Here is a 12,094-nt window from a genome sequence, read left to right as displayed (position 1 = left end):
TCATACTTCCGACAAGACTCGGTAAGACCATGTGACGTATTTCCACTCAAAATGCCCACCCCTCTTTCTCTGGGCGGGGTGTGGTCTCTGCGGTGTCTTCCCCTTGAAAGTGACCCTCCCCCGACGCAGACATTTATGGCCCCCAGTCGGTTAACAAATTCCACTCTTTTTGGGGAGAAAAAAAAGAGAAAAAGAGGCCATGGCTGGGCTAGCCTGTCCCTATTTGTTGGGCAGTTGACTTGTTCCCAAAGGACCGTTCGATGCTCATAAGAGCATTGGGGGAGGTTACGTGACAGCCTGGTGCACTGGCTATGAGGCACACAGCAGTCTGCCCGTCTCACACCGCCAGTCCACGTAACACAGTTCAGCTAGTTATGGCATTTTGAATAGGGACCCCTAGTGTCACTACATCGACACAATGTCAAGTGAGTGACAGATATGGAACGTCCTGGTTACTTTTGTAACCTCCGTTCCCTGATGGAGGGAATGAGATGTTGGGTCCCTCTTGCCACAACACTGAACTACCCGCTGAAATGGCCGGGACCTTGTCTCGGCTCCTCAGCACAAAACCTGAATGAGTGGTTGCATACCAGTTCCTTTTATACCCGTATGTCCGGGGGAGTGGCATGCAAATTCCACTCGCCAATTCCCATTGGCCTTTTTTCAAAAAGCAAAGGTGTTTGGGGCTCCCAAGAGTGACCCCTAGTGTCACTACATCGACACAACGTCTTGTTCCCTCCATCAGGGAACGGAGGTTACGAAAGTAACCAGGATGTTTTTATCAATGTTTTATTTTATAATGTGATGCTCTGTTGTGCAGCACCTTATATGACAAATAAATAAGACTAATGTTGTGTTAGATTATGCTTTGAGGATCTTTACAGAAGCACTTTATTTTATAAAAAGAAAAAATGCAATGGAATGTTGAAAAGCAATTGTTCTATTTTAATTTTATTTAAGTTTTATTAATTCATTTGATTAGACACCCTTTTGATACTGAAGTTGAATTAAACTTCAAAACATGGAATTCAGAAATAATACAATGAAAAACACAAGATTTGGGAAAAAATTAAATGCTTTATAGGGCCCTACTTAAAATAATACATGAAGCAATGTTCACTTAATTGAAAAACACTTAAAGGAAACATGCAGTTGTTTTAATGTATTATTTACAGTTATATATAACTTAAATATGCTAAAAAAAAGAAAAAAAGAAAAGTGTGTTAAACAGCATATTATCCATTTTTGCTGTGGTATCGGAATTGCCATCGATAATCGTGAAATTTTACTGGGATTGGTACCGACTACTGAAATTGTATTGTGACAACCCTAATTTGAAAACAGAAAACTTACTTTCAAATCAAAATGGCAACATTCCTGAGCAGTGACTGTAGCCTGATAGCTTATATCACATCAGTGTGAGTGAGTGAGTGAGTGTGTGTATGCGTGTGTGTATGTCTGTGTATGTGTGTTACTCACCAGAGTGAAAGTCTCTCCTCAAGCTCCTGGAGGAAGTGTGTGTGGTGTGTGTGTAGCGGCTCATAGGTGGAACTCAACAGTGTCTTGAGAGAGTCTGGAACACACTCTTCCTTCTCTAACACTCTCTGAAACCACTAACAGACACACACACACACACACACACACACACACACATTTGAATTATTTATTTACATACACTACTCATACACAGAAAGTTACAAAGGACTACAGGTCACATACAGTATATCAGTACCCAATCATTAATATCAAGGATACAGAAAGCACATCCTCCACACGCTGTGACTACCAATGATGACTGATACTGAACAGTATCTAGCCAGCTGTTTGGCCTTGCTCTAGGCTGTCTTCACACTTGGTTCAATTGCTTGGACCGAACCCTAACAAATTTCCTCCCCCTGCCCCCACTTTTCTGTTCACATCATATTATTTGGGTCTGAACCGCGGTCCGTGGATGTGTCGCAAGAGATGTGAAGAATGTGAGCTGATCTCTGAAGGGGATTTATTTGGACACAAGCAGGTATGAGACAAACATTACACCATAATATTTGTGATCGGGAGCCTGCAAAGATGCAAATTATATGTCATTACAAGTGTTTCTCTTCCATGATTTGGTAGGATTGCATTCATATCAACAGCGAACCATACCGGAGTTCACATAAACCGTACCCCAGACCACCTTTTCAAGCGGACTCGGGTACGGTTCATGGGTTCGCACCGAAGTTTGGAAAACAGCGTTCACATCATCCAAACGAACTGAACTTTTACGTCATTGGTGAAAGCAGTGTATAGTTTACGCTGAGTGTGTGGGTTATAAGCCTGTTCAATGTGCAGTTTGTTTAGAGTAGTTTACTGTATGTCGAATGTACAGTATAGTTTGTTTAGTGTGAAGTTCATGTTGAGTGTGTAGTTTGTTAAGTGTGGTAAGTTTGTTTTATGCTGCTTTCCATTCAACTTGAAAAGTCAGAATTTCCAACTTCCTACTAGGAAAAGTGCAGAGGATTGCCTCTTGACTTCCAACTTGGAAACACTTCACAAATGTTCAATTCTGATTTCGCCGAGATGCAGGTGCGTGACGTCACACAAACCTGTCACAATGCAGGGAGATTTACAGAGTAAATGATAAGCATTCACTTTTATTAAATAATATCCATCAATGAGTCAAGTTCCTACATTACATTAAAATAAAACATGTTTAGCAAATGTTTGCAGAGACAGGTGTTCAAAATATGGTCAATTATACTGTCTTTTGATAATCATACAACTGTACAACAAATGCTAGTATTGCAGAATCATTTATCAGCTTGATTGCTAGGAGATGTCTCTGGCGGCAATCAGACAACTGCTAAGCAAATGGGAACATAGCAGTTTTGTTTGCTTATACGCCATCTTCCGAGCATTGGGCAATGGAATGCCTTTATTGTCTGAGATCGGCGATATAAAGTCGGACTTTTCCACATCCGACTTTGAATGGAACGCACCTTAAGTTTATGTTTAAAATGTGTAGTGTACTTCATGTGAGTCGTGTGCAGTTAATGAGTGTGGAGTTTAAGTGTGTAGTTTGTTGAGGATGTAGTTTGTATTAACGGTGTAGATAATGTTGAGAGTGTAGTGTAGTTCAGGTTGAGTGTTTAGGAAATAAGTGTTTAGTTTGTTTAGTGTGTAGTTCATGTTGAGTGCGCAGTTTAAATGTGTAGTTTGTTTTAAGGGTGTAATTCATGTTAAGAGTGAAGTGTAGTACATGTTGAATGTGCAGTCTGTTTAGTGTGTAGTTCATGTTGAGTGTGTAGTCAATAATGAATGTGCAGTTTGTTTAGTGTGTAGTTTGTTAAAAGAATATTTGAAATAATGATATTTCTCTCATCATTAACTCACCCTTATGTCATCTCAAACTCATATGACTTTCTTTCTTCCACAGAACACAAACAAAGATATTTTAATAGAAATATGATGTCTGTTTGTCCATACAATGCTAGTGAATTGTGACGAAATTTTCAAGCTCCAAAATGCACATAAAGGTAATCCATCAGTCTCCAGTGTTTAATTAATGTGTTCTAAAGTGATCCAATCAATTTTAGTTGAGAAACAGACCAAAATATAGCTCCTTTTTCACAATAAATCTTGACATCAGCAGTCTCTAGGCACGATCATGATTTAAAGCTTGGTTAAACTTAATGCTCAAGTAAAGCACTGGGAAGTGTAATCATGTAGTTTGAGGGTGTGGGGAGACCAAATCGGTTGCGTCAATCACAGTGCATCATGGAAGTGGGCACTCTCTGCTGGACTTGTTTTGCAAGCTTTGTTGGCCACGGTTCTCTGATTGGTGGATTTCTCTTCAGAATTATGGGTAGTGTAGTTCTTTACCAGGAATTCTGCTAGTAAACACATTTTTAAAACAATGAAGTTTAAAAAAATGCAGACTGATGGCTTTAACAAAGGAATATACCATCAATTAACAACCTCGGAGCTCACGATAAGTCCATCTTTCAAGGTTTATAAGTTATCATTGAAACTCAGTTAGTCTATGGAAAAAAATAATGGGATTACTTCCGTTGCGTTCTATGGCAAGATGTACAGTTATATAAGGAGTTATATTTTGGTCTGTTCTCACCCTAAACAGATTGGATCACTTCAGTAGACATGTATTAAACCAATGGAGTCTGATGGATTACTTGAATACTGATTTTATGTCCTTTTTGGAGCTTGAAAACTTTGTCTCCATTCACTTGCATTGTGTTGACAATGCAAGTAGGAAAACCACATTGCCCTCAGGTCTCTAAACATAATCCCATTTCTGTACACTCTATCTTTCTCTCTCTCTCTCTCTCTCTCTTACACACACACAGTTTCTGATGACTGCACAGTGTGTCATAGTGGGCTGAGCACAGGTAACATGAGCTCTACTCATGAATCAATCCCACTTACTGTGGCTGCACAGGAATGTGTGTGTGTAAGAAGTGGAAGAGGAGATCTGATGAGACTGTCAATCATTTACCACTGTGATCAGCTCCAGGTCCTTTAAGTAAGTCCTCTCAGTGCTCAACAGCTCTTTAGCTATGAAGTATGCATTATCATCAGGGCAAATCTGCAAACAAACAAACCAGTACAAAGCATCAGAATGATATCTCAATCAAAGGAATATTCTGTGTTCAATAAAAGTTCATCTTTATTGACAGAATCTGTGGCATGCTGTCGATTACTATAGGCAATTTTGACTCTTCCATACTTGGTAAAAACAAACAAAAATGGCATTTACAGTTATACATTTACAATGGAAGCCTAAGGAGCAAGGTTTAAAAGCAGAAATGTGTTATTTAAGCTGTAAAGTTGTCTAAATTGTCCTTTTAGTAGTGGGACTGCTGTTCTAGGCAAATTATCTTTTGGTTATGCTTTACAGTCTCTTTTTGGTATATTTGTGTGTATCATACAAAAGTTAAAGGTTTAATGGCTTTACATGGTTAGACAGAGTTGAAATACTGAAACTAAAGTGTTAAAGTCGTATGGCTGTATTTTTGAACAGTGTGACTATTTGCACTAGGTGTAAATAGCACCTGCCACACCTGCATTGCTATTTGCACAAATTGCACCCCTAGTGTCGTTGTAGTGGTTTGAGGTGTAACAAAGCTGTGGATGTGTTTTTCTCATGCAGACGACCCCGGTTCAGTTCCGTCTTTTGACCAACTTTTCCTCATCCTGTTTCCTGTCTTCACTATTAATATTTCCTTTAATACTACTTATAATAATAAATAAAAATTGAATATAAAGGTTGATTTCCTTGCAGTGATTTGATCACGGTGAAGGTCAGGGAGTTGAGGGAAAGGCTTGATCCGGGTAAAATTAACCATGGTTTTACTATATTAATATTGTAGTCAATTTAATGCAATTAACCATGGTGTTACTATAATATTGTTTTACATTTACATTTATGCATTTGGCAGACGCTTTTATCCAAAGCGACTTACAGTGCCCTGATTACAGGGACAGTCCCCCTGGAGCAACCTAGAGTTAAGTGCCTTGCTCAAGGACACAATGGTGGTGGCTGTGGGGATTGAACCAACAAACTTCCACTTACCAGTTCAGTGCTTTAGTCCACTACACCACCACCACTCCATATTGTGGTGTTAATACTGTAGTAACCATGTTTAATTTTGTGTTTACTATGATTTTATTACAAAATACCATACTATGGTTACTTTAGTAAAACCATTGTTAATTTTTGTAAGGGAAGATTAGGGTTAAGTTTACGGGTAAGGGTTGGTGTAGGGTGTCTGTGGCACTCTAAATAAACACAATAAACACTCTGCAGTGATGCCCCTATACCATGGGTTTTCAAAGTTTTTGATGCCAAGGACCCCCAAATATGACAATTACCTTGTGAGGTACCCCCTTCTAAAATATTTAAAGATCGCTACATATTTTTGTTTAAAGACCAGAGAAAAATTAAGAAAACTTTTATGTGTGATATTATAAAGACAATATAAATAATTAGCTTTTATATTATTTTTGCACTAAAGCCAAAAGAAATGATTAAAATATTATATGTAATGATGCACCGATGTATCAGGCAATCATTGACCAAATTAAAACCATCGGAAATAACCATCGATATAAACAGCCAATATCAACCATCGGTTTTTCATATCGCGTGCGTGCAAACAGTGATATGAAAAACATGGTTTATTTATAATTGTATAATGTTTAGAATAATTGTTCCTGTTCATAGGTATAAAAGAATACCTACCAAAATAAATGAAATCTGGAAAAAGTAAAGCATGTGGAATATAACATATATAATAATTAATAATATGAATTTGTAATGTTCTATCATAATATGTAAAATGTGAGTTCTATTGTTTAGAATTGCAAAAACAGAAGTGCAAAAAATGTTTTAGAAGTGCAAAAAAACACACACACATAAATAGTCATGTTATATTTTTGGCATCTTTTTTTATCTTGTATTTATCTTTCATTGCGACTCTCTTAAAATTTTGGCCTGTCATGTGTTCAACAGATTATATCCATGTTCAATGAAAATTAGCTAAAGTTAAAACAATAAAATAGATTTTGCACCTCTTTGTAAATTTTTTAAGCACAGGCTAATTCCTAAGCAAAACAGTGATCTGATGACAAAATAAGGCGAGTAATTGTCAAAAAATGGGTTTCGGCCCATAGTTTTTTTTGTTTGTTATGCACTGATTTGAACACTTTCTTATCGACCAAAAATGTTCATATCAGTGCATCCCTAGTGATCTGGAAAATATTTAGCCTACTTTGTGGTAAGTTCACAGCATATCTTTTATCTATCCAATAACTGGGTCATGTTTAATATATACATATTTTTTCTTTTCTACATTTCTTTTTCTGAATTTTTCCACCGACCTCCTAGCACTCCCTCGCAGCCCCCTGGGGGTCTCCAGAGTCCAGACCCCAGTTTGGAAACCCACACCTTTTACTGTATGCTTGTATTTAATTAGGGGTGCAAATAGCATCTAACACTATTTGCAATTAGTGCAAAGAAGATGATTTTTGTCTAGTGTGTATTTAAAAAAAAAAAAAATCCAGTGCAAGGTCTTGCCCATATAGACTTCCATTGTAAGTAAACCTAATCTTTTGCTTGTTTTAACAATTTGAGGGAAAAAGTCTAAATTATTTTCTAGTAGCGCTTAACTTGTGTTGAATCTGGAAGACTCCTTTATTGATACAACTTCAACTACATTAACAACAGTAAATCATGAGATGTTCTATGCATATAAACCTTACCATAATACTCTCCTACAGTACCACCACATACATTCAATTGGATTAGACTGTCTAGCTTTAAAAATATTGATTGTGCATTCTCATAATAACCATACTGTTTCCACTTGGCCAGCAAACAATCTCACTGCCACACCTGTGCATACACACATCTCACCTTCCTCCTGTTGTCCTCCTCATCATCAGTGCGTATGGCAGAGCTGTCATTCAGCATGGGTGAGATGAGAGGAGACGGAGTCACTCCCCTACAGTCCTCAGCGTGACCATTAACTAATGTTACCAGAGCACACGTCACCTCTGACAGAGAGAAACAGAGACATGACGTCATTTTCACACATTTTCTTAATGCACTCCTTCCCTTGATATTTATCATTGCCATATGTGACGTAAGTGTTTATACTTGTTGTAACTTATTTTAACATATGAATATTATTAATCACTAAAAAAAAAGTACCAATAAGTACCATGGTACTATAATTATTTTTAGCCATGTACCATGGTAGTACCATGGTATGTTTAATGTACAATACAATGCAAATAATATGCTATGTGAATATAGTGATTAAACAGTACAGTACTATTGTATATATTAAAGTACCATGGTATTATCATCTGATACCATCAGTGTACCATGGTAATGCCACAGTACTTATTGATAGTGATGTAAGTATTTACTAAAAGAGTTCTGGGGTCTATTAAAAAAAATAAACAGCTTGGATATTCTATACCAGCTTGTAAATATTACTATACTTTGACTGTTACTTAGCTGTTTACATATGATAAGTGTTTGTATGTATGTGAGTCTACGTTCATGGTCCCTGTTAATGGACTTCCCAGTAAACTACCCCTACAGAACAGCATATGTGTCTCCTTACTTGCCCAAAATCGCCTCTTCTTGAGTAGCACAGTCATGATAAAAAAAGCAGGTATAAGTGCAGCCCACCACAAACTAATGTATATATGTAGACGGCATATTAATCACCTGTAAAAAGTTTAGACACACCTACTCATTTTTTATTTATTATAACTGTTTTTCACATTTTAATAGTAATTGAAACTATGAAATAACACAAATGAAAGTAAGGGAATTATGTAGTGACCAAAAATGTTAAATCAAAACTCTTATATTTTAGTTTCAAAATAGCCACTCTTTGTCTAGATACAGTGGCAAGAAAAAGTATGTGAACCATTTGGAATTACCCGCATTTATGTATAAAATTGTCTTAAAATCTGGTTTGATATTCATCTAAGTTACAATAATAAAAACCCAATCTGTTTTAACTAGTAACACACACATTTTTGTATTTTTCTTGTACATACTGAATACATCATTCAAACATTCACAGTGTAGGTTGTAAAAGTATGTGAACCTCTAGGCTAATAACGTCAACAAAAGCTAATTTGAGTCAGGAGTTGGCAAACCTGGCTTCCAGTTAGTGAAACGAGATTGAAGGTGTGGGTTAGAGCTACTTTGATTTATAAAAAGCACTCAAACATTTTGAGTTTGCTAGTCACAAGAAGCATCTGCAGACATGGACCACGCCTTGCAAAAAAGAGATCTCAGAAGATCAGCGATCAAAAATTGTTGCTTTGTATAAAGTTGAAAATGGTTACAAAATTATCTCGAAGAGCTTAGATATTCATCTGTCCACAGTTAGACAAATTGTCTATAAATGGAGATGATTTAGTACTGTGGCTACTCTCCCTAGAAGTGGCCGTCCAGCCGATATGACTCAAATGGCACACCGCAGAGTGCTCAATGAGGTAAAAAAGAACCCTAGAGTGACAGCTTAAGACTTGAAGAAATCATTGGAACTGGTTAACATCTCAAGTTCATGAGTCTACTATATGGAAAACATTAAACAGGCATGGTGTCCATGGCAAGATATCACGAAGGAAGCCGCAGCTTTCCAACAAAAACATTTCCTGCCTGCATGAAATTTGTCAAAGACCACCAGGACACTCCACAACGCTACTAGGAAAATGTTTTGTGGACTGATGAAACTAAGGTTGAATTGTTCGGGAAGAACACGCAGCACTATATATGGCGTAAAAGGGCACCGCAGACCAACATGAAAACATCATCCCAACGGTGAAGTACGGTGGAGGGAGCATCATAAAAAGATGAGGCTTCAAAAAAAGAAAATCCACTTTTGGAGTGGCCCAGTCAGAGCCCAGACATTAACCCAATAGTGATGCTGTGGAATGACCTCAAGAGAGCCGTTCACACTAGACATCCTAAGAATATGTCTGAGCTGAAGCAGTTCTGTCAGAAAGGATAGTCCAAAATTCCTTCTGAACGTTGAGCAGGTCTAATCCGCAGTTAATGGAAACACTTGGTTGAGGTTATCGCTGCCAAATAAGGATCGACCAGTTATTAAATTCAAGAGCACATGTACTTTTTCAGCAGAACTGGGAAAGTTTAATGGGATGTGTTCAATAAAGAGATGAAAGATTATAATTGTTTATGTGTTGTTATCTTAAGCACATTTTTCTAAACTTGTGACTTTGATGAAGATGAGATTACATTTTATGACCAATTAATGCAGCAATCACCTAATTCCAAAGGGTTCACATACTTTTTCTTGCCACTGTAGCTCATGACTTTTTAAACTGTATTAAAGAAGTTCACAAGGATGTTGGACATTTGTTGACTGCTTTTTCTTCATCATTTGCTCATATATATATATATATAATTATTATTATTCTTTTTTTTTATTTATTTTTTTAAATACAAATTTAGTTTTGTATATATGTAAATTCATAAACAAGCACAATTTATATTTGCTTAAATTATTTCAAGCATTTACACACCTACACCTTTATATCAAAAGGTTCTTTAGAACATCAGGAACAACAATTGAGTCATGTGTGTCCTAAAGTTTGACTGGTAGTGTACATACAACACAAACCTATCAATATATACCAGATCACACATACACACAACATAAAACAAAGTTTACTACACCTTACATACAAACAATATGAAATAATGTATGTATATTGGACATTATATACATACATTTACTGACAGTAAGCAAGACATGCACTGTGCAGCCATAGACAGGGCATGGGGGTGGGCGGGTTGGATTATGACACTATGGAAAAATATGAGCTTTATAAGCATTTAAAAAAAAAAAAAAAAAAACAATTGCTGAATTTTCAAAGGCCAACTGTAACTTTATTGACACTAGTGCACAAAATACATTGATAAAAATTCTATGTGGTTCATAGAGAGCAGCAGAACCAAATATTATTCAAAAGAACAGGCTGGAAACATCAGAACATGAGAATAAACTAGAACAGTGTTGAGTGAGACAAGTAAGAGCAAGAGAGAATGGCTATGTTCGGAATAGCATACTAGCACACTACTTGTACTCATTATGCAGTATGCACCACTGTGCTTAGTTTTTCTTTCATGGATGATATTTGAACCAATATCAACCATGAATTTTACAGTGATCATCTTCTTGACTCGTTATTTGATTGGACTGCTAAAAGTTAAGAAACACAAAATTGGGGGGCCTGGGTAGCTCAGCGAGTAAAGACGCTGACTACCACCCCTAGAGTCGAGAGTTCGAATCCAGGGCGTGCTGAGTGACTCCAGCCAGGTCTCCTAAGCAATCAAACTGGCCCGGTTGCTAGGGAGGGTAGAGTCACATGGGGGTAACCTCCTCGTGGTCGCGAATAGTGGTTCTCGCTCTCAATGGGACGCGTGGTAAGTTGTGCATGGATCGCGGAGAGTAGCATGAGCCTCCACATGCTGCGAGTCTCCACGGTGTCATGCTCAACGAGCCACGTGATAAGATGCACAAATTGACTGTCTCAGAAGTGGAGGCAACTGAGACTTGTCCTCCACCACCCAGTTCGAGGTGAGTAACCACGGCATGAGGACCTACTAAGTAATGGGAATTGGGCATTCCAAATTGGGGAGAAAAAGGGGAGGAAAAAAAAAAGGATTGAAAAGTTGGATTAAAAAGTCATTTTTATTTCCAAAATGATAACTAGATGCCACACCTTGAATTAAACTTGCAATGTAATGGGGTCACGTGACAAGATAGCAAAATGCTGTTTAAAATGTTTCTCGTTGCATAATTCATATTGTCCAACATACTATTATTATTTAATTTTTTTAATACTAGGCTGTATACAGTGTACACTGCGCAGTATTAAGCAAGTTTTATGCTAAAATTCCATTCCAAACATTCCCATTGTCTATCCGCAAGAAAGATCATCAACATGTCATTCACAAAAATCAACAGCAGGTGGCGTGATCTAAGCAATCAAGCTGACAGTAAATAGTTTGAATACAAACCTCTAGCAGAATTTGATCATTGTGTGAGCAAACAAAAGATCTGTCATATCACAGACACTCAAAAGGATATTCAAATTTTCATGTGTGAAAATTTTCTTTTCATCAAAACATCAGAACTGAACAGCCAGTGAGGGGAGAGCATGCAACTCAGCATTGAAAAACACCATTAGTGTTACAAAGATTCATTAGTTCATTCCATTTTAAATGCCAGCAGAAATCATGACAAGCATTTATTGGTCAAAAATGACAAGGATGACAAGCTCAAGCCATTTCAGTTCACAAAAACACAGGGCAGAAAAGAAAAGGTATAAAACAGAGAACAAAGGTGAAAATCAGCGAGCTGTGCAGTGACATCAAAGCTGAATGAGAAATCACAGGCAGGGATTAGAAACACTTTAGGAAACAAAAACAAAATATTTGTGTAATAATATTCTATTCTAAACTGCTAACTAGATTCTAATGATCACGTTTAATTAGCTTTTTTATTGGAATTTTGGCAAAACTCTAGAACAGGGAAGCATTTTT

General features: G+C 37.1%; 1 protein-coding gene across 3 annotated transcripts in view; it reads right to left on the bottom strand.

Annotated features, from left to right (window-relative positions):
- Positions 1 to 12,094, bottom strand: part of LOC127447260 (FERM, ARHGEF and pleckstrin domain-containing protein 1-like) — a 137,750-nt gene that overhangs the window by 19,749 nt on the left and 105,907 nt on the right. For all 3 annotated transcript variants that reach the window (XR_007898364.1, XM_051709025.1, XM_051709026.1), the window contains exons 14-16: positions 7,412 to 7,551; positions 4,493 to 4,582; positions 1,480 to 1,613 (exon numbers count right to left, since the gene is read on the bottom strand). Coding sequence is in view for 2 of the 3 variants with exons in the window: in XM_051709025.1 (XP_051564985.1) it covers positions 1,480 to 1,613; positions 4,493 to 4,582; positions 7,412 to 7,551 (364 nt within the window). In the remaining variant the exon portion in view is untranslated. The remainder of the gene's footprint in view (positions 1 to 1,479; positions 1,614 to 4,492; positions 4,583 to 7,411; positions 7,552 to 12,094) is intronic.

The sequence above is a fragment of the Myxocyprinus asiaticus genome, chromosome 10 (assembly GCF_019703515.2).
Source record: "Myxocyprinus asiaticus isolate MX2 ecotype Aquarium Trade chromosome 10, UBuf_Myxa_2, whole genome shotgun sequence".
NCBI classification, from domain to species: Eukaryota; Metazoa; Chordata; class Actinopteri; order Cypriniformes; family Catostomidae; genus Myxocyprinus; species Myxocyprinus asiaticus.
The sequence above is the reverse complement of the archived record's forward strand: the minus strand, read 5'-3'. Positions and strand labels throughout refer to the sequence as shown.